The sequence below is a fragment of the Gorilla gorilla genome, chromosome 2 (genome assembly GCF_029281585.2).
Source record: "Gorilla gorilla gorilla isolate KB3781 chromosome 2, NHGRI_mGorGor1-v2.1_pri, whole genome shotgun sequence".
Taxonomy (NCBI): domain Eukaryota; kingdom Metazoa; phylum Chordata; class Mammalia; order Primates; family Hominidae; genus Gorilla; species Gorilla gorilla.
Window position 1 is genome coordinate 123,003,147 of NC_086017.1, and position 21,935 is coordinate 123,025,081.

Consider the following 21,935-nt stretch of genomic DNA (forward strand, 5'->3'; position numbering starts at 1 on the left):
TCTAACACATGTAAGAAACCGTATGTGTTGAATTGGAAATAAAAGCCTGGATATTTGTAAGCAGATGATAGGAAAATCAGAGAACATTTGGGTTGAGATCTTTAAATTTACTTTCCTATCCTTTGGCATTGCTGTAAAGAATTAATGACCAATGACTGTTTTGCTATATCCTTTGAAGATCATAGAAAAGTGTAATTACAATAAGTATTTGTTGAGAGCTTTCTAATAATCCAGTAATTCTGTTAAATGCTTTAGATACAATTTCTAATTTCTTCATGTAAGAATTCTGTGGAATAAATACCATTTTCTCTTTGTTGTAGGTGAGAACACCAGGCTCAAGTGACTGGCTCAAGGATATCCCAATAGGAAGTGACAGAGCTAAGATATAAGTTCAGACGGGGTGTGGATATATCTATTTGTTGTCCTATTTAATAAATACTCATAGAAAGATGTCTTAGCTTGACTTTGAAACCTGGTCTACATCACTCCAATGTGTCAATAAGGAGCAGTATATTTGCATGTAGTGTGTCAAGGCTTCCCAGTTCTTATGCAGTTTTCACAATCTGGGCTGGCCTCAGCACAAGGCACGTTAGAGACCTTTAGGGTAAGAGTGAGTGATAAGAGTGATTCTAGATACTCCTGCAGTTTCAAAGGCCTAGATGGGATAATTCTAGCCCTAGCCCTAGCCCAAGCCCAGTCACTTTCTGGCAATGGTGAAATGAGGGAAGGGAATTAGGAGAACTATTTATACAGAAAGAAAATTATTTTGGGGCATTTTATTATGGGAAAAGAAGTGGTTTATTTAAGATTTCTTACAGAACCAGGAGTCAAATAGTTAAGACTTCCCTATTCTGCTTCCCTTTAAAAGAGGGAAAAGGCTGCATGGTGAGCGAGTACTGAGGAATCTTCCTGAATAGAACTTTCTACCTATATACTTTGTGATACAGAATATGAGCTGATTAGTGGTCCTAGCTAATGTCAGATAGTTGTGTGTTTGAAAACTGTAACTATTAATTGCTGCTATTCCATATAAAAAAGTATTTTGTTTTAAAGAGGAGATAACAGAGTTTCAGTAACTCTATAGGTGAACGTTGGGGTTGGACTTTTGCTTTGTGGTGAAGAGATTTCAGCACATAGCTCCATTGGCTTTGCAGGAGCCATGGTAATCCAGAGATGATTGCCTAGAAACAGAATGGGAACTTTTTCAGTTCACTGGGAATGCTCTCCTAGCTGTAACCACCAGGAGGGTGGCACAGCACTTCTCTGAGAATAAATGACCCTTGGGAAGAATGTTTCTTCATTTGCAAAGTTTCCTGTTTTTCATTAGTAAAACTAATATAGAATATGGAAGATAAGTCAAATATCTGCAGAAAAAGTACAAACCAGGTTTAAGCACTATAAAAGTTAAAGAATAAAGCTAAATTACAAAAATATTCAAGGGTCAACAGACCAAGGAAAGCCTTTTATATAAAAATTTTAAAAGCAGACAATATTCTGGGCATTGTAAGCAAATAAACAGGTTTCCTCTGAAGAGCCAAATGAAAGTGAGCTCTAAGAACCTTCCTCAGCCAAAGTCTGTACATTACATTCTTTCAGGTAAAAGCAGAGCCCTAGGCACACAACCCACCATGCCCTGAAGATGAGGCTGGTTATATACATCATGCATGGTACCAGGATTTTATATTCCAGTGTCTTGTGTAGTGGCCTTTTCCCACAGGGAGATGTTTACAATCCAGTACACAAACAGTCCATGACATTGACAATAACTAATATAGTGGAGTGTATGCAATACTTCTTCAATGGCTTAAATTTCCATGATAAAGTCTAAATAACTTAAAAAGCATTACAGTGATTGTGCTTGGAGGATTTAAATCCATGTCATCATGCCTAGCTGTGTGACTTTGAGCAATTTATTTGCATGCTCTAAGCCCCATTACTTCCTTGGCAAAATGGGACTAATGATGGTACGTACCTCCCAAAGTTCATATGATGACTGCATAAGCTAATGAGGGAAAAGCACTCAGAATAGCATATCAGAAGACACATTAGGCTCTCTGTAAGTAATAGCTACTGTTGGTGGAGAACACTTCTTCCCTCTCTAGGTGCTTGCTCTAGATCAAGGGCTGAACTCTCCATTGCCTTTATATTGCTGCCCATCTTCATTTTCTCATTTGTTCTACTGAAGTGCGGTGGTTTATTTGGTTGATGTATTTGGAAGTAGAGCCTGGACATTCTGTGTTAATCCCCTTCTTCCTGATACTTTTTGGAGTAAATTTACTCTTAGAAATCTTGCATTTTCTACTGTTCTCAGCTATGCATTAAGCTTAATGACAAATGCCTACAGCAGTCAATCTTTTCAGTTCTAGGGAAAAGAAGGCAACCACCTTATCTAATGTCAGCTCCATCAGTAATAATGGTGAGCTTGTGAATGTTTTAATCTCTATCTGCTTTAACCCTTTATCATAATTTTCAGTTGGTTCAGAACTCAGGAGAGGAGGGGTACTCATTAATGGGGTTCCTTAAACACTTAACAGCTGTCAGGTAATTATCACTGGGAAAAAACTGGTTAAGGTTAGTTTTGGAGAGAAGTGGTAGCAGTTTGATTTGACTTTGTCAACGAAACAAACCAAGTTGTCTTTTCCACAAGGACACTTTTGTGACAGGAGTTGCCATACTTGGCTTCTAAAATGTGCCCACCACCAGTTATTTGGCATAGCATTCAGATTTCTAGATCCCCAGGTGGAAGTCTGACTCTGAAGACTTATCTTTAAATATTTTTTTTTTTTTTTTGGAGACGGAGTCTTGCTCTTTCACCCAGGCCAGACTGCAGTGGTGCTATCTCAGCTCACTGCAAGCTAAATTTTTATTAATTCTTCAGATATCTATTTAGGGCTTACCATATTAGGGGGATATGTGTTATAACTTGTTTTCAAATCTCTGCTCTGCCTCTTCCTAGTTGTAAGATTTTCAGTTTACTCATTCATAAATTGGGAATAATTGTACTTACCTTAAATGATTGTTACAAAATGAGTTCATCATAACTGTATGGCATGTGTTGTATGCCTAACATACAGAAAGCATGCACTAATTCTTCACTGTTAAGACTATTATCTAAAATTACATACTAGGCATTGTGCTTGTTGCTGTGAGTATAATGGTGAATAAAGTGATTACTGAAAGTTTCACTTAGGGCTAAGTTGCCTGATTCAGTCTGAATCAGTTTTCATTCCTCACTATTATAATTCTCTGAGAGCTACCGAGACGAGTGAAGTACAATGAGTGACAAAAATCAATACTTGGATCAAGAACAGCATTTAAACTATATTTTAATACATTTTATTTTTCATAAAGTGAACCAAACCATTATTGCTGTAAGAGCAATATGCAAAATATCTAGATGGCTATAAACTTATTTTCTGGCTTTAAGACTAAAATTTACTCTAAGATTTTCTAAAATGTTTTGTATATTTAAAATAACAAATATTTTAAATCAAGGAAATTTTGCAGAAAGTATATATGTTGAACTGCTGGTTTCAAGGTCCAAATTTCTTTTCTGCTTAGCACCAAGATCATCCACACAGGATCCAACTTGAAGTTACTCCTTCTTGATGTAGGGAAGTGTGTTTCTGCAGCAGGAGGCCTCTCATAACCACAGCATTAATACATGCTTCGGTCTTCTTAACAGTCTTACTCTTTCCTAACAGAAGCGGAAAGAAAAAACAAAAACATAGAGGGCTTTTGAATCTTTCAACATTGACTTACAACCCAGAATAGGATGTACGAGAGGGTCGATTTGACTCCCATAAGACACACTTAGTCATTTTTGTTAAGGCCAAGGAAGGAAATTGAGCAAGTGAGTGTGAATCCCTTGTCACTCATAGAGTGGTGGCAGAATGATTTAACCTAGGAGTCAGAGTCTGAGAAGCCACTGAAGCGTGCTAAAATGAACAGGCATAGTTTATGGATTGTCAGGAAGAGGATTGTCCATTGTGAGAAGCATTGACTTAATCCATTACCACTCATTGAGCTTCAGTTCTGACTATAAAAACCCCCTTCATCAAACCAGTATTGCTGAACATAAAGGGTGTTAAGAAGAAATAAATAACTTTCACAGAATTTATATTTCAATAATGTTTAATAGTTTCATAATCATGCTTTTTATTATAAAATCAATAGAACCGCATAAAACAAGAGAAGTGATCAAAACCACTCCTACTCTCATCCTTCTAATTCCATAATTAAATAACTTGTATTGATCTTTTCTAGACCCTTTTCATGTTGAAAGATGTATATATATATTGTATGTTGCATATTTTGCCTTCCTCTTCATATTTTACATTGGTCTACACAACCAACCCTTTTAAGGGTTGCACAATATTTCCTCATATGGATGTTCTGTAGACAATCTCGTTGTTAGACACTTGGGCTCTTTCTTTTGTCATTAGAAGTAGTAGTGCCTCGGACGTTTTGTACACGTTTACTGTAAGAATAATTTACTTTGGATTAATCCCTAGAAGCATAATCACTAATTCAAAGTGTGTGAGCATTCTTATAACTTTGTTACAAGTTGTTTTTACTCTTCTACCAGCAAAATATGAGAAAACCAATATCCCTCAGTTTTCATCTATTTCCTCTTCTGTTTCAAAGGAAATAGATGTTACCAATGAATAAAAAAGTTGTCAATTAAAAAAGCAAGTGTTAATAATTTTTTTTAAATTCTGCATTTCTTAGATTACTATTTTCTCCATTGTTAGGTATTGTCTTTTACTTGAATTGCTTATTCATAAGTTTGCCTCTTGAAATTACAGTGTTTTCCTAATCATGTTGTACACATTAGTCCAAAGTAAAGATATTGATCTTATTGTAAGCAATCAATTCTTTTTTTGGACCATTCTTGAACTGCTTTTATTATTATAGGATTATATAAGAAACTGCTGACTTGGGTGTCCTGCCAAGAAGATTATCAATCTCCAGCACCTCCTTGTATTTCCTTCTGCTTTCTATGACAGTATTACTTTTTTGAGGTAAAAGAGATTAATGCATTAAACATTACCTAAATCATTCTGACTTAAATTCAATATACAAAAAAGAGAATATCTTCTGATAATATATGAAAGTATTCTTTGGGCAATAATAAAAAAAATCCTTTTCTTTCCAATTTTTATTTTAGATTCCAGGGATACATGTGCAAGTTTGTTACCTGGTATATTGTGTGATGCTGGGCTTAGGATTCAAATGATTCCATCACCCAGGTACTGAGCATAGTACCCAGTAGTTAGTTTTTCAACCCTTGACCACTCCCTCCCTGCCCTCTGTAGAAATCCCCAGGGTCTAATGTTGCCATCTTTATATCCATAAGTACCCAATGTTTAGCTCCCACTTATAGGTGAGAACATGCAATATTTGGTTTTCTTTTCCTGTGTTAATTTGCTTAGGATAATGGGTTTCAGCTGCATCCATATTGCTGCAAAGGACATGATTTGGGTCTTTTTTATGGCTGTATAGTATTTCATGGCATATATGTACCACATTTTCTTTATTCAACCCACCACTGATGAGCACCTAGGTTGATTCCATGTCTTTGCTATTTATTGTAAGTGGTGCTACGATGAACATGCAAGTGCATGTGTCTTTTTGGTAGAATAATTTGTGTGTATATATATATATATATATATATATCTCCAGTAATGCCATTGCTGCATCAAATGGTAGTTCTGTTTTAAGTTCTTTGAGAAATCTCCAAACTACTGTTCATAGTGGCTGAACTAGTTTACATTCCCACCAACAGTGTATACATGTTTCCTTTTCTCTGCAGCTTCATCATATCTGTTGTTTTTGTCTTTTTAATAAGAGTCATTCTGAATGGTGTGAGATAGTGTCTCATTGTGGTTTTGATTTGCATTTCTCTAATGATTAGTCATGATGAGCACTTTTTCATGTTTGCTGGCTGCTTGTACGTCTTCATTTGAGAAGTGTCTGTCTATGTCTTTCATGCATTTTTAATGGGGTTGTTTTTTGCTTGTTCAATTGTTTAAGTTCTTTATGGATTCTGGAAATTAGGCCTTTGTTGGATGCACAGTTTGGGAATATTTTCTCCCATACTGTAGGTTGTCTGTTTATTCTATTGATAGTTTCTTCTGCTGTGCAGAAGCTCTTTAGTTTAATTAGGTCCTACTTGTCAGTTTCTGTTTTTGTTGCAATTGCTTTTGAAGACTTAGTCATAAATTATTTGCCAAGGCCAGTGTCGAGAATAGTGTTTCCTAGGTTTTCATCTAGGATTCTTACGGTTTGAGGTCTTACATTTAAATCTTTAATCTATCTTGAGTGAATTTTTGTATATGGTGAAAGGTAGGGGAAAGAATGAAATAGTTTCAGTTTCATTCTTCTGTATATGGCTAGCCAGTTATTCTAGTACCAGTTATTGAATAGGGAGTCCTTTCCCCATTGCTTGTATTGTCAACTTTGTTGAAGATTAGATGGTTGTAAGTGTGGGGCTTTAGTTATAGGTTCTCTATTCTGTTCCATTGGTCTATGTGTCTGTTTTTGTACCAGTACCATGCTGCTTTGATTACTATGCCTTATAGTATTGTGATGCCCTGGCTTTTTTTTTTTTTTTTTTTTTTTTTTTTTTTGAGACAGAGTCTCGCACTGTCGCCCGGGCTGGAGTGCAATGGTGTGATCTTGGCTCACTGCAACCTCCGCCTCCTGGGTTCAAGCGATTCTCCTGCCTCAGCCTCTTGAGTAGCTGGGATTACAGGTACTCACCATCAAGCCCAGCTAATTTTTTGTATTTTTAGTAGAGACGGGGTTTCACCATGTTGGCCAGGCTGGTCCCAAACTCCTGACCTTGTGATTCATCTGCCTCGGCGTCCTAAAGTGCTGGAATTACAGGTGTGAGCCACCACACCCGGCCATTTTTTTTCTAATTCTGTGAAAAATTATGTTGGTAATTCAATAAGAATAGTGTTGAATCTGTAGATTGTTTTGGGCAGTATGGCCATTTTAACAATATTGATTCTTCTAATCCACAAGCATGGAATGTTTCTCCATTTGTTTATGTCATCTGTGATTTCTTTCAGCAGTATTTTGTCATTCTCCTTATAGAAATCTTTTACCTCCTTGGTTGCATATATTCCTAAGGTTTGTGTGTGTGTGTGTGGATATTGTAAATGGGAGTGTGTTCTTGATTTGGCTCTCAGCTTGAACATTGGTGTATGGAAATGCTACTGATTTTTGTACATTGATTCTGCATCCTGAAACTGCTGAAGTTGTTTGTCACCTCCAGAAGCCTTTTGGTAGAGTCCTTAGGGTTTTTTAAATATAAAATCATATTGTCTGCAAAGAGAGATAGTTTGACTTCTTTTTCTTTTTTGGATGACTTTATTTCTTTCTTTTGCCTAATTGCTTTGGCTAGCATTTCTAGTATTATGTTGAATAGGAGTAGTGGGAGTGGACATCCTTTTCTTGTTCCAGTTCTCAAAGGGAATGGTTCCAGATTTTGCCTATTCAGTATGATGTTGGCTGTGGGCTTGTCCCAAAAATAATAGGAGCTTGATGGCTCCTATTATTTTGAGGTGTGTTCCTTCAGTGCCTAGTCTGTTGAGGCTTTTTATCATGAAGGGATGTTGGATCTTATCAAAAGCTTTCTCTATGTCTATGGAGATGATCATATGGTTTTGTTTTTTATTCTGTTTATGTGGTGAACCACAGTTATTGATTTGCTGGATGTTGAACCAGTCTTGCATCCCAGAAATAAAGCCTACTTGATCGTGGTATATTAACTTTCTGATGTGCTGCTGGATTTAATTTGCTAAAATTTTGTTGAGGATTTTCACATCTATGTTGATTGGGAATATTGGCCTGTAGTTGTCTTTTTTCATTGTGTTTTGCCAGGTTTTGATATCAGGGTGATGCTGGCTTTGTAGAATGAGTTAGTGAGGAGTTCCTTCTCGTTGATTTTTTGAAATAGTTTCAGTAGAATTAGTACTAGCTCTTCTTTGTATATCTGGTAGAATTTGGCTGTGAATCCACCTGCCCTTGGCTTTTTTTTTTTTTTTTTTTTTTTTTGGTTGGTAGGTTCTTTTTTATGGATTCAATTTTGGAACCTGATATTGGTCTGTTCAGTTTTTCAACTTCTTCCTGATTCAATCTTGGGAGATTGTGTGGTCCCAGAAATTTATGTATTTGATATGGTTTGGCTGTGTTTCCACCCAAATCTCATCTTAAATTCCCACATGTTGTGGGAGAGACCCGAAGGCAGATAATTGAATCGTGGGGGCAAGTCTTTCCTGTGTTGTTCTCATGATAGTGAATAAGTCTCACGAGATCTGATGATTATATAAGGGGGAGTTTCCCTGCCCAAGCTGTCTTCTCTTGTCTGCCACTATATGAGATGTGTCTTTCACCTTCTGCCACGATTGTGAGGCCTCCCCAGCCACGTGGAACTGTAAATCCACTAAACCTCTTTCTTTCGTAAATTGCCCAGTCTCAAGTATGTCTTTATCGGCAGCACAAAAACGGACTGATACACCATTTCTTCTACATTTTCTAGTTTGTGTATGTAGAGGTGTTCATAACAGTCTCCAAGGATCTTTTGTATTTCTGTGGGATTGGTTATAACGTCACCTTTGTCATTTCTGATTGTGCGTATTTGGAGCTCTCTTTTTTTTTTTAATCTAGCTAGTGATCTACTGATGTTGTTTATCCTTTCAAAAAACCGACTTTATTTCCATTGATTCTTTGTGTGGACTTTTATGTCTTAATTTTGTTCAGTTCTTTTCTGATTTTAGTTATTTCTTTTCTTCTGCTAGCTTTGTAGCTCATTTGTTCTTGTTTTTCTAGTTCCTAAGGTGTGAAATTAGATTGTTAATTTGAGATCTTTCTAACTTTTGAGGTAGGCATTTAGTGTTATAAACTTTATGCTTAACACTGGTTTTGCTGTATCCCAGAGACTTTGGTATGTTGTGTCTCTTTCATTTATTTCAAAGTTTTTTTTGATTTTTGCCTTGATTTAATTGTTTACTCAAACATCATTCAGAAGTCAATTGTTTAATTTCCATGTAATTGTGTGGTTTTGAGAGATCTTCTTGGTATTCATTTCCATTTTTATTCCACTGTTGTCCAAGAATATGGTTGGTATGATTTTGATTCTTTTGAATTGATTGAGACTTGCTTTATGGCTGAGCATGTGGTCAATCTTGGAATATTTTTTGTGTGCAGATGAGAATAACATACATTGTGGTTGATGGGTGGCGTATTCTGTAGATGTCTATTAGGTCCAAGTGTTGAGTTAAAGTCCAGAATTTCTTTGTTACTTTTCTGTCTCAATCTGTCTAATACTGTCAGTGGGGAGTTAAAGTCCCTCACTAGTATTATATGACTATCTAAGCCTTTTCATACATCTAGAAGTATGTGTTTTATGAACCTAGGTGCTCCAATATTGGGTGCATATAAATTTAGGATGATTAAGTCTTCTTTTTACATTGAACCCTTTATCATTACATAATGCATTTCTTTGTCCTTTTTACTGTTTCCTATTTAAAGTCTGTTTTATCTGATATAAAAATAGTGACCCCTGCTCTTTTTTGTTTTCCATTTGCATGGTAGATCTTTCTCCAGCCCTTTACTTTGAGCTCACTGGTGTCATTATGTGTGAGATGGGTTTCTTGAAGGATAGGTCTTGTTTTTTAAATTCAACTTGCCCCTCTATGCCTTTTACGTGGGGGTGTTTACACCATTTACATTCAAGATTCATATTGATATGTAATTTTGATCCTATTGTGAAGTTGTTAGCTGTGTATTGTGCAGTTTCTGTTGTGTTTTTGTTTTATATGGCCTGCAAGGTATGTACATGGGTGAGTTTTTGTGGTAGCAGTTGCCATTCTTTTCTTTCCTTGTTTAGAACTCTCTTAACAGTCTCTTGTAAGGATGGTCTCATGGTAATGAATTCCCTTAGCACTTTCTTGTCTGGAAAGTTAATTTTCCTTTGCTTATAAAGCTTAGTTTGGCAGGAAATGAAATTCTTGGTTGGAATTTTCTTTCTTTCAGAATGATGAATATAGATCCCCAGTCTCTCCTGGCTTGTAAGGTTTCTGCTGAGAAATCTGCTGTTAGCCTCATGGAGTTCCCATTGTATGTTATCTACCCTATTTCGCTGACTTTAAAATTTTTTCTTTGGCATTGACCCTGGACAGTCTGGTGACTATATGTGTTGGGGATGTTCATTTTGTATATTGTCTCTAGGTTTTTGTATCTGGATGTCTACATCTCTAGCAAGATTAAAGAAGTTTTCTTGAATTATTTCCTGAAATATGTTCTATAGATTGTTTGACTTTTCTCCTTCTCTAGGGAATGCCAATAATTCATAAGTTTGATTTCTTTATATAATCCCATATTTCTCAAAGACTTTGCTCATTTTTAAAATTCTTTTAAACTTTATTTGAGGCAGACAGGGTTAGTTCAAAAGAGTGGTCTTCAAGCTCTGAAATTCATTTTTCTCCTTGGTTTAGCCTATTGATAACGTTTTCAATTGTATTTTCAATTTTTTTAGGTGAGTTTTCCAATTCCAGAAGCCCTGATTGATTTCTTTTTAAGGTGTTTATCTCTTCTTTCATTTCCTGGATTGTTTTAAGGTTTCTTTGTGTTGATTTCCAACTTCATCTTGGATCTCATTAAGCTTCCTTACAGTCCACGCTTTGACTTCCTTATCTGTATCTCTGAGTTTACATTTTGGTTAGGGACCATTGCTGGAGAGCTAATGAAATCCTTTAGTGGTGTTACTACATTCAGATTTTTCATGGTGCCAGAATTCTTGCATGGGTTCCTTCTCATCTGGAGACACTGGCACTTCTAATTTTTGTAATTCTTTTCATGTGAGTAGAATTTTCCTTTTTTCCCTTTAATAATATTATTATTTGTTTATATTTTATTTTTTCCCTTCCCTTTTCGCCCACTCCCTAGGGGGTATGACCATAGAGAATGCTGTTTCGGCTTTGCTACTGTAGCTCTATGTCTTAATAAAACTTTTGGCAGGTTTTATATTGGGCTGTGCAGTTCATCGTACAAGCCTGTAGATGGTACTTACAGTAAGAGCTGGCTGTAGCCAATGTGTTTAGGTATATACTTGACCCGTGTTTACTGGCAGAAACTATTGTTTTAGGCAATGGCCTAATTCATAATATGCACAGTGGTCTGAGCTCCCTGCTCAGCCTTGAGGGGATGGGGAGTAGGAGCCAAAAAGGGTGTGTCTTGACTGGGCAGGTCTGTCTGTAGGTCTCTTGATAGCAGGCACAAGCACCAGTGCCAATAGAGAATCCAGTGAGTGTCCACCAGGTACTCACTGGTGTGCCTGGGCATGGAGTTGGGAAACCTTGGCTCTGAGTTCTCTGCACAGGGATGGGGGCAGCCTAAGCTCCTAATCTAGAAGAGTGGGTGCTTCAGATGCCTGAGATCTGCTTGTGTGTGGAGCAGAGATGGCCCCCCTGCACTAAGATCTCTGCACAGGAGGGGTAGGGTGACTCAGGCTGCTGGCCCAAGGAAGCAGGTGCTCTGAATGCTTGGAGATCTGTGTGAGCATGGAGCAGAGAAGGTCCCCCTGTACCAAAATCTCTGCACAGGAAGTGGGGGGAGCAGTTGGGTCAGGCTGCTGATCCAGTGAGTGCATAATCTGAATGCCTGGAGATCTGCCTGGTCATGGAGCAGAGAGTCCCACCGCTTCATGATTCTGGAAGAGTGGGGTGGCTCAGGCTGTTGAAATAGGTCACTGGGTACTCTGAATGCCGGTGATCTGCCTGGGCATGAAGCAGAGAAAGAGTTCCCACACACCAGGATCTCTGCACAGAAAGGATGGGGTGGGTCAGGCTGCTGATCCAGTGAGTGAGTAATCCAAATGCCTGGAGATCTGCCTAAGTGTGGAGTAGAGAGAGCCCTGCTGCACCACAATCTATGTCTAGGGAGGATGGCATAGCTTAGGCTGCTGAACCAGGTGAATGGGTATTCCAAATGCCTGGAGGTCTGCCTGGGTGTGGAACAGAGAGCCCCACTGTACCATGATCTATGTCCAGAAAGGGTTGCATGGCTCAAGCTGCTGAACAAGGCAAATGGGTGCTCTGAACACCTGAGATCTGCGTGGGTGGGGAGCAGAGGGAGCCCCACTGCACCATGATCTGTGTCCAGGAAGGGTGGGATGGCTTAGGGTGCTGAACAAGGTGAATGAGTGCTCCAAATACCTGCATTTCTACCTGGAGGTTGAGCAGAAAGGGCCCCACTGCACCACAATCTCAGGGGAGCAGGGTAAGGCACCCAGCAATGGCACATACAGATAAGTTTGTGGTTGCCAAGCTGGCCCTGGCTGCAAGTCTCACTACCCAGAAGAAATTATAGCTGTAGCAGTTTTCCTCCTACCCCAGACTTGCAATGGGGAAAAGCACAATTCTAGCACCTACTGTTGAGGCACTTCCCACAATTCTGGCAGTGGAGGCTCCTACCCTGCTCCAGAACAGGGTGTTCAATCTCTGGCCTGAGACTAAAATGCCTGTATAGCCACGCTGCTGAGTCACCCAAGAATGACTGACTTTTTATGTGACCGGATTAAAAATGGCATCCTGCTCTCATCCCAGGACTGGGAAAATGTCTACAGCTTTCTCCAGTGCCTTTCTCCTAAGTTAACTCGAGGGCTAGGGAGAAACAAAGTGGTCTCCCTTGGCCTGGGTTGCATGGCTCTCCAGTAGAAAGATGAGTCACAAAGGGAAGCTCTCTACTTCTCTCATATACTGGGGCTTCACTCACTTTTATGAGGTAGATACTGTCATGGGAGTGCTGTTTGCCAGTGTTCTTCTCTCTGGGATCTGGGGTGTCCCTCATGATTCCAGTGGATTCCCATCTTTCTTCTTGAATTGTAGCTCACGGAGATAATTTTTATGCACTATCTTGCTATTTCAAAGTGGCTGAGGCACAGTGAAAGCCTCTAATCTGCCATTAAATTCATCTTGCAAATACTTTTTCATAGGGTATTTTAAGCTTTTAAATCTACTTTTAAATATGGCCATATTTTAAAATATGGAGGTGGCATGGAAGAACTATATATATATAAATATATAAAAATATATATAAATATATATTAAATATATAAATATATATAAATATATATACATATATACATATATAAATATATATATACATATATACATATATAAATACATATATATATATATTTTTTTTTTTTTTTGAGATGAAGTCTCACTCTGTTGCCCAGGCTGGAGTGCAATGGCGTGATCTCAGCTCACTGCAACCTCCGCCGCCCAGGTTCAAGCGATTCTCCTGCCTCAGCCTCCTGAGTAGCTGGGATTGCAGGCATCTGACACAGCACCTGGCTAATTTTTGTATTTTTAATAGAGAAGGGGTTTCACTACCTTGGTCAGGCTGGTCTTGAACTCCTGACCTTGTGATCCACCTTCCTTGGCCTATCAAAGTGCTGGGATTACAGGCGTGAGCCACTGTGCCCAGCCTGAAGAATTACATTTTTAAAATGGAGATAAACCTATTTATCTGATGGCTTTTATTTTTTAACTTAGTGATATGATTTATGTAACATAAAATCATATAAAACATACACAAATATTTCCCCATAGACACATTTTGAACAGTTAACTGTCAGACTGTCCTCCTCATTGTTCCCCAAAGGTCTTGCTTTCTTTTATCCTCTCTTGTGAATATCCTCTTCCTTTCTTTACAAAGACTTTGCTCATTCTCACAGCCAGCCATTTCTCTCTTGAATTCCTTTAACTTCAGCTGGTGTTATCCACAGTGTATCTTTTATGGTAGTTTAATTGCCTTCTGGTAGGTTTTGTCTTCTTAACTAGAACATAAACACTTGAGAAGTGAAGTCATAACTTATCTTTTTATATCTTCCAACAGTACATGGTAGCCTGAAAAATAACCTGCTAAATTGAGAGCAGCCAGTGTTGCATGTGAGATTAAGTGGCAGTATATAGAGAGGAAACCAGAATATTATGAAGTTTTCAGAAATCTAGATAAAGAAGTCTTATTTTGAAGTTAATTCTCTAAATTACAACTTAGAAACACTGTAATTAGAAGAATCATCTGACTAGTGGAAAGAGCTATAATTCATACTATCACATAAAGGGCAAGTAACTTTGGCTTCAGTCTGTATCTCCAGCGACAGATGTGCTCCTGATCCTGTTGAGGAAACCAGAGTGGCTTACCTGACTTTCCTTAGGTTTATTCTAGGGGACTCCTTACAGTTGAACTTTGTCTCCAGCAGGGAGCAAGGCCGGGGACTCCTGACAGTGGCAGCACTGTGTGCTCCATCCTGGGATTCAAAACACTTTGTTACTTGATATCATGATAGGCCTTTTGAAGGGGGCCTGCCCCTCCACACCTGTGGGTATTTCTCGCAAGGTGGAGATGAGAGACTGAGAAAAGGAATAAGACACAGAGAAAAAGTATAGAGGAAGAAAAGTGGGCCCAGGGGACCTGCACTCAGCATAGGGAGGACCCGCACCGGCACTGGTCTCTGAGTTCCCTCAGTATTTATTGATCACTATCTCTACCATCTCGGAGAGGGGGATGTGGCAGGACTATAGGGTAATGGTGGGTAAAGGGTCAGCAGGAAAACATGTGAGCAAAGGACTTTGTATCATAAATAAGTTTAAGGAAAGGTGCTGTGCCTCGATGTGCATGTAGGCCTGATTTATGTTTGACTTTACACAAACATCTCGGTGCAGTAAAGAGCAGTATTGCCGCCAGCATGTCTCACCTCCAGCCATAAGGCGATTTTCTCCTATCTCAGAAAATAGAATGTATGATCGGGTTTTACACCGAGACATTCCATTCCCAGGGACGAGCAGGAGACAGATGCCTTCCTCTGATCTCAACTGCAAAGAGGCCTTCCTCTTTCACTAATCCTCCTCAGCACAGACCCTGTATTGGTGTCAGGCTGGGGGACAGTCAGGTCTTTCCCTTCCCATGAGGCCATATCTCAGGCTGTCTCAGTGGGGAGAAACGTTGGACAATACCCAGGCTTTCTTGGGTAGAGGTCTCTGAGGCTTTCCACAGTGCATTGTGTCCCTGGGTACTCGAGACTGGAGAATAGCAATGACTTTTACCAAGCATACTGCCTGCAAACACATTTTTAACAAAGCACATCCTGCACAGCCCTAAATCCATTTAACCTTGAGTCAATATAGCACATGTTTTTGCAAGCACAGGGCTGGGGCCAGGGTTACAGATTAGCAGCATCTCAAGGCAGAAGAATTTTTCTTAGTACAGATCAAAATGGAGTTTCTTATGTCTTCCTTTTTCTAGATAGACACAATAACAGTCTGATATATCTTTCTTTCCCCCACACCTTTGGTGGACTTTTTATTATGTAAAGGGAAAGCCACAGTCCTGGGATGGTAATGATGAGGAAAGGGTTTGGGATCCTGGGAAGAGAACTGACTCTAACACAGCCAGGATCTAACTGCAGGGAGAAGAAACATCTACTAAACAACACAATTTGATGATTTTCTTTATATGTCTTAATAGCTAACGTTCCTGTCATTTAACAAACTTTCATTTTCACACTCCTGCTTCATTAACAACCACCATGCCATCATTCTTTTTTTAATTGATGGAAAAGCAGCACTCTTTGAGGCTAGGTACATGAAAAACATTAGCTTTCCTTCTTCGATCCCTCCAAATATGCTATTAAGGCAGCATTGTTTAAAAAAAAAAAAAAGATGGTCTTGTCAGTGGGCTCTAGAAGTCATCTAATATTTTATTTTAAATGTCCTCCTCATCTATTTTTCTATTGTTATTTCCCTTTGTTATTCCCTAGCCTTCAGGAGCAGCTGTGTTTGGGAGAATTAGAATAGGTGCATGTATCCATGTTTTTTAGAGAATATGGGAAGAGTCAAAGACGTTTGGAGAAATAGTTTCCTGTATTAAGAAAGGGTGAGCCAAGAATAATGGAAACTGTGTGTAGGAATTGCTGGTTTGTGCCAAGGACTGTGCAGTGTACTTTTCATTTCTTTGATCTCTGCAGAGGTGGGTATTGCTATTAGCACTCTTTTATAGATGAAAAAATGATGCTTATGTAGGTTAAAAAATTTGCCCAAGGTCACATGGCTATTAAGTGGTAGAATCTGAGTCAATTCCAGAAAGTCTCATACCAGAGCCCAGATTCTTGGCCCTTATGCTATTCTGCCATGAATTCCATTCAACAGGCAATAAATAGGAAAGGTTTGAGGAAACTTTTTCCCAAGAAGTCTCCAAAATCCTTTTGGGAGACAGTGAACATCCTTCTTTCATGAGGGATGGACACTTGGGTACTGGAGAACAGTGTTGTCCTCTTAAAAGCCAGGGCACTTGGATGAGGAACATCTTCAACTTATCACAGAACTTATGATCATCTTTTATTCAACATATATTTGTGAGGAGATGTTGGGGACAAAAGGAGTGTCTGTTCTCAGAGGTTTATGTCTAGTGCTAATAGAACAAATAGGCTTAATGGATGTAAAATATGTATTTAACAACTAAATATACAATTTTATGGCTTGTGTATTCATAGCAGACATTTATCAGATTCTGAGTATTATAATCAGCATCTTCTGGAGCAATATAAACAACTTGGCAGAGACTAAAACTAAAAATGAACTCTCCATTCCATCTGGAGTCCATACGATTCAGACACAGGTAGGATGATGTAGATTTGGGGTATTTTCATTATATTTCTCTCTGCTCAGTTTCAGTTCCAGAGTCCTATAGTGTTTCACAGCTTGGAATCCTATTGTGAAGTTGGCTCAAGATTTTGAGGATCTCAAGATCCCCAGGGTCATAGAGGAATATGAAATTGATCAATATTTGTGGGACTTTCTGAATAATTTAGGTTAGCCAGGATATATTTTATTAGAGCATTTATTATTGAGCTCCTTCTTTCTGTCATGCACTGTAAACACAGGGCAAACTGCTTTCAGGCTTAAAGATCCCAAATGCATAGCTGAGGTAGCACTGAAAGAATTAAGGGTCAGTCCAGATTTTGGCATTCTAAGGGGGAGTGGAAAGGGCTTGGGTGTGCTACAACTGTAGCCATCCTGGTAGTGCCTGGTTGCTAATGTGATTCAAGACAGATCTTCTGGCATCCCTTGAACTTCGTTTTTCTTTGTCATTTCTCTAATATTTCCCTAAAAATAAGTATAGTTTCCACTGTACCCAGTGCTAAAATAAGTGTTTTACAACAAAATCTACAAAATGACTAGCAGATGAACTTTTTCAGAATAAGAGAAACACATTGGTAGTTTCCATAAATTCTAGACTCTCTTTTACCCAAAATACAACTTTTAGAAAGGCTGCTTTAAATTTACTTCCTTAACATTTGTTTCTTCTTGAGTGCCTTCTTCCAATGTTCCAGCTGAACCTGATTAAAAAAAAAAAAAACAGTGTCAATTCAACCACTGAAGCAAATGACTATTTCTATTAGTCCAACTATCAGATTAGATCAGATTCAAATCATACTCAGGACCTGTGATCTGAAATTGGTGGTAATCTCATTTGGTTAAAAAAAAGGGTCACATTTTAAAAAGTGATTATAAGTCTTTTATTATGGAGATGATATAATAAATGTGCAAAAAGTTTAGAAAGTAGAGCTACAAAATCATCTATCATTCCAATATCCCAAAATACTTTTATATTAATATGTATTGAGGGCCAGGCATGTTGCTAGCAATGAGGATACATAAGAAAGCAAAAGAATTAAGATCCATGTCTTCTAGGAATTTTAAGTTAGTAAAACAGACAGACTAGCAAACATACAAAGAAATATGATGTGGTAAAAACAGGACTGTGTGTATGTTGGGCTATTGGAGCACGCAGGAGAGTCACATAGCGCAGTTTTGTAAATTTGGGATGTATCAGTGATGGCTGCTTGGAGAAAAAGCTGAGATTTCAAGGATAAGGAGTTAGCTCCATGAAATGAGGAGATGTGGGGAAGAAGATGTATAGAGAATTTCAGGAAAAATGAACAATATGGGGAAATGCTCAGGAATGGGAGGCCACCAGGTCTTTTATATCAGGTGAACCATTTGTAGTTTGGTATGGCTAGGTTTTAAAGTGTGGGGAGAGGAGGTAGCAGGTGAAAGAGCAGATGGTGAAGGGCCCAAAACCGTGCGCTGTATATGCTTAATCATTTTTAAAAGCAGAGAATCAAGGTATTTTATTTTAATTTTTTTGACAATTTAAATATTTTATTGATATATATTAGCTGTACATATTTTGGGGGTACATATAATATTTTGATGCCTGTATACAATGGGTAAAGATCAAATCAGAATAATTGGGATAACCATCACCTCAAACATTTATCTTTTTTTTTGTGTTGGGAAGATTACAATTCTTCTCTTCTGGCTATTTGGAAATATACAATATTTTTTTTAACTATGATTACTGTACTATTGAATACTAGAACTTATCCCCTCTAACTGTATTTTTATGTACCCCTTAGTCAACTATTCTTCATCATCTCCTTTCCCTTTCCTTCTCAGTCTTTGATAACTATCATGCTACTCTATACTTCTATGAGATCCACTTTTTTAGTGCCCACATATGAATGAGAACATGTCGCATTTGTCTTTCTGTGCCTGGATTATTTAGCTTAAGATAATGACCTCTAGTTTCAAACACATTGCAGCAAATGAGAGAATTTTATTGTTTTTTTAATGGCTAGATAATATTCCATTGTGTATATACACACATACACACATATACACACTGCATTTTCTTTATCCATTTGTTGATGAACACTTATGTTGATTTCATATCTTGGGTGTTATGAACAGTGCTGCAATAAACATGGGAGTGAAGACATCGCTTCAACATACTGATTTTATTTCTTTTGAATTTATACCCAGCAGTGGGATTGCTAGATCATATGGTAATTCTAGTTTTAGTTTATTTTTTTTTAAAGAAACACTGTACAGTTTTCCATAATGGCTGTACTACTTTACATTTCCACCAATAGTGTACAGGTGTTCCCCTTTCTTGGTGTATTTGCCAGTATTTTAAATTTTTTGTCTTTTTGACAGTAGTCATTCTAACTAAGGTGAAATGATATCTCATTGTGGTTTTGATTTGCATTTCTCTATTTTTAGTGAAGTTGAGCATTTTTTCGTCTATCTGTTGGTCATTTGCATGTCTTCTTTTGATAAATGTCTCTTCAGATCTTTTGTGTATTTAAAAATTGAGTACTTGTGTTTTTGCTATTGAGTTATATTCCTTATATATTCTGGTTATTAATACCATGTCAGATGAATAGTTTGCAAATATTTTCTGTTATTCTGTAGGTTGTCTCTTCACTTTGCAGACTGTTTCCTTTGTTGTGCAGAAGCTTTTTAGCTTGATATAATCCCACTTGTTTATTTTGGCTTTGGTTGTCTGTTCTTTTGTGGCCTTAGGCAAAAAAATATTCAGGCCAATGTCCTATAGCATTTTCCCAACTTTTTTTTTTTGTAGTTTTACAGTTTTAGGTCTTAAATTTAAGTCTCGAATCCATTTTGAGTTTTTTTTTCTATATGGTAATAGATGGGAAGCTTGTTTCATTCTTCTGCATATGGATGTCCAGTTTTTCTAGCACCAATTATTAAAGAGACTGTCCTTTCCCCAATGTATGTTCTTGGTGCTTTTGTTGAAAATGAGTTGGCTATCAGTGCATGGATTTATTTCTGGGTTCTTTATTCTGCTCCATTGATCTATGTGTCTGTTTTTATGCCAGCACCATGCTATTTTGGTAATTGTAGCTTTGTAGTATAGTTCGAAATCGGGTAATGTGGTGCCTCTGGTTTTATTCTTTTTGCTCAAGACTGCTGTGGCTATTCAGGGTCTTTTGTGGTTCCCTATGGATTTTAGGATTTTTTTTTTCTATGTCTGTGGAGAATGCTGTTGGTATTTTGATAGGCCTTGCATTGAATTTATAGATTGCTTTGGGTAGTATAGACCACTTTAACAACATTAATTATTCCAATCTATGAACATGGAATATCTTTTAATTTTTTGTGTGCCTTCTTTGATTTCTTTCAACAGTGTTTTATAGTTTTTCTTGTAGAGATCTTTCACTTCTTAAGTTAAATTTATTCCTAGGTATTTTATTTTTTTGTAGCTATTGTAAATAGGATTGCTTTCTTCATTTCTTTTCAGATTGATCACTGTTAGCCTATATAAATGCTACTGACTTTTTGTATGTTGATTTTGTATCCTGCAACTTTGCTGGATTTATCAGTTTTAAGAGTTTTTGGTGTGGAGTCCTTAGGTTTTTCTAAGTATGCTATCATGTCATCTGCAAACGAGAATACTTTGACTTCTTCCTTTCCAATTTGGATGCCTTTATTTTTTTTCCCTCGCCTAATTGCTCTGGCTTGGACCACTGTTGAATAGTGATAAAAGTGGACATCCTTGTTTTGCTCCAGATCTTAGTGGAAAAGCTTTTTAAATTCTTTCCTGTTTAATATGTTATTAGTTGAGGGTTTGCCACATATGTCACATTTATTGTGTTGAGGTATGTTCCTTCTCTATTCAATTTGTTGATGATTTTTATTATGAAAGGATGTTGAATTTTATTGAATACTTATTCTGTATTTACTGAAATGATCATAGGGTTTTCATCCTTGATTCTGTTGATGTAATACATCACATTTATTGATTTGCATATGTTGAACCACCTTTGCATCCTTGAGATGAATCCCACTTGATCATGATGAATGACCTTTTTAATGTATTGTTGAATTTGGTTTGCTAGTATTTTGTTGAGGATTTTTGCATCTCTGTTGATCAAGGATATTGGCCTATAGTTTTCTATTTTTCCTGTGTCCTTGTCTGCTTTTGGTATCAGGATGATGCTGGCCTAGTAGAATAAATTTAAAAGTATTTCTTTCTCTTCAATTTTTTGAAATAGTTTAAGTAGAATTGATATTAGTTATTATTTAAATATTCATTACAATTCAGTAGTGAACCCATTAGATCCTGGGGTTTTCTTTAATGGGAGACTTTTTATTATGGCTTTGATCTTGTTATGTGTTATGGGTCTGTACAGGTGTTCTATTTCTTCATGTTTCAATTTTGATAGGTTGTATGTGTCCAGGAATTTATCCATTTCTTCTAGGTTTTCCAATTTGTTCGTGTATAATTTTTCATAGTAGTCTATGATGATCCTTTGTATTTCTGCGGTATCAGTTGCAATCTTTACTTTTTAACTTCTGGTTTTATTTATCTGGGGTTTATCTCTTTTTCTTAGTCTAGATAAGGTTTTGTTAATTATCTTTTTTAAAAAACAAATATTTTTGCCAACTTTTAAAATCATTATTATTTCCAATTTTATTTATTTATGCTCATTTATTATTTCTTCTCTTCTACTAATTTTGGGTTTGGTTTGTTCTTGCTTTCAAGTTCCCTGAGGTGTGTCATTAGATTTTTTTTTAAGTGTTTCTATTTTGGGGGTGTGGGTATTTATTGCTATAGACTTCCCACTTAGTATTGGTTTTGCTATATCTCATAGGCTCTGGAATTTTGTGTTTCCATTTTCATTTATTTCAATAAATTAAAAAAAATGTTTCCTTTAATTTCTAAATTGACCCATTGGTCATCTAGGTGCAAGTTTTTTTAAATTTCACGTATTTAAAAAAACTTTCATAGTTTCCAAAGTTCCTCCTCTGATTGATTTCTAGTTTTATCCCATTGTGGTCAGTTTCCATAGTTCCTCCTCTGATTGATTTCTAGTTTTATCCCATTGTGGTCATAGAAGATATTTGATATAGTTTTGACTTTTTAAAAATTGTTGAGACTTGTTTTGTGGCTTAACATGTGGCCTATCCTGGAGAATATTCCATGTGCTGATAAGAAAAATGTATATTCTGCAGCAGTTGAATGAAATACTCTGTAAATGTCTGTTA

The 21,935-nt window shown here is 37.3% G+C and overlaps 1 protein-coding gene and 1 long non-coding RNA gene across 9 annotated transcripts in view; one reads left to right on the top strand and one right to left on the bottom strand.

Moving 5' to 3' along the window:
• Positions 1-3,313: 3,313 nt before the first annotated feature.
• Positions 3,314-21,935, bottom strand: part of SLC9C1 (solute carrier family 9 member C1) — a 156,224-nt gene continuing 137,602 nt past the window's right edge. For 5 of the 8 annotated variants that reach the window (XM_055381594.2, XM_055381596.2, XM_055381592.2 and 2 more), the window contains 3 exons: positions 17,364-17,416; positions 14,223-14,329; positions 3,314-3,697 (listed from right to left, as the gene is read on the bottom strand). In XM_055381594.2, the coding sequence (XP_055237569.2) occupies positions 3,688-3,697; positions 14,223-14,329; positions 17,364-17,416 (170 nt within the window). In that variant the 3' untranslated portion in view covers positions 3,314-3,687. Of the gene's footprint in view, positions 3,698-13,544; positions 13,856-14,218; positions 14,330-17,325; positions 17,417-21,935 lie in introns of those variants that run through there. The other 3 variants (XM_055381593.2, XM_019022906.3, XM_063704022.1) reach the window with 3 other exon arrangements.
• LOC129532388 (uncharacterized) overlaps positions 4,785-21,935 on the top strand; it is a 62,878-nt gene continuing 45,727 nt past the window's right edge. The window contains exons 1-2 of the long non-coding RNA XR_008678105.2: positions 4,785-5,024; positions 5,171-5,252. This is a non-coding gene — a long non-coding RNA (uncharacterized lncRNA). The remainder of the gene's footprint in view (positions 5,025-5,170; positions 5,253-21,935) is intronic.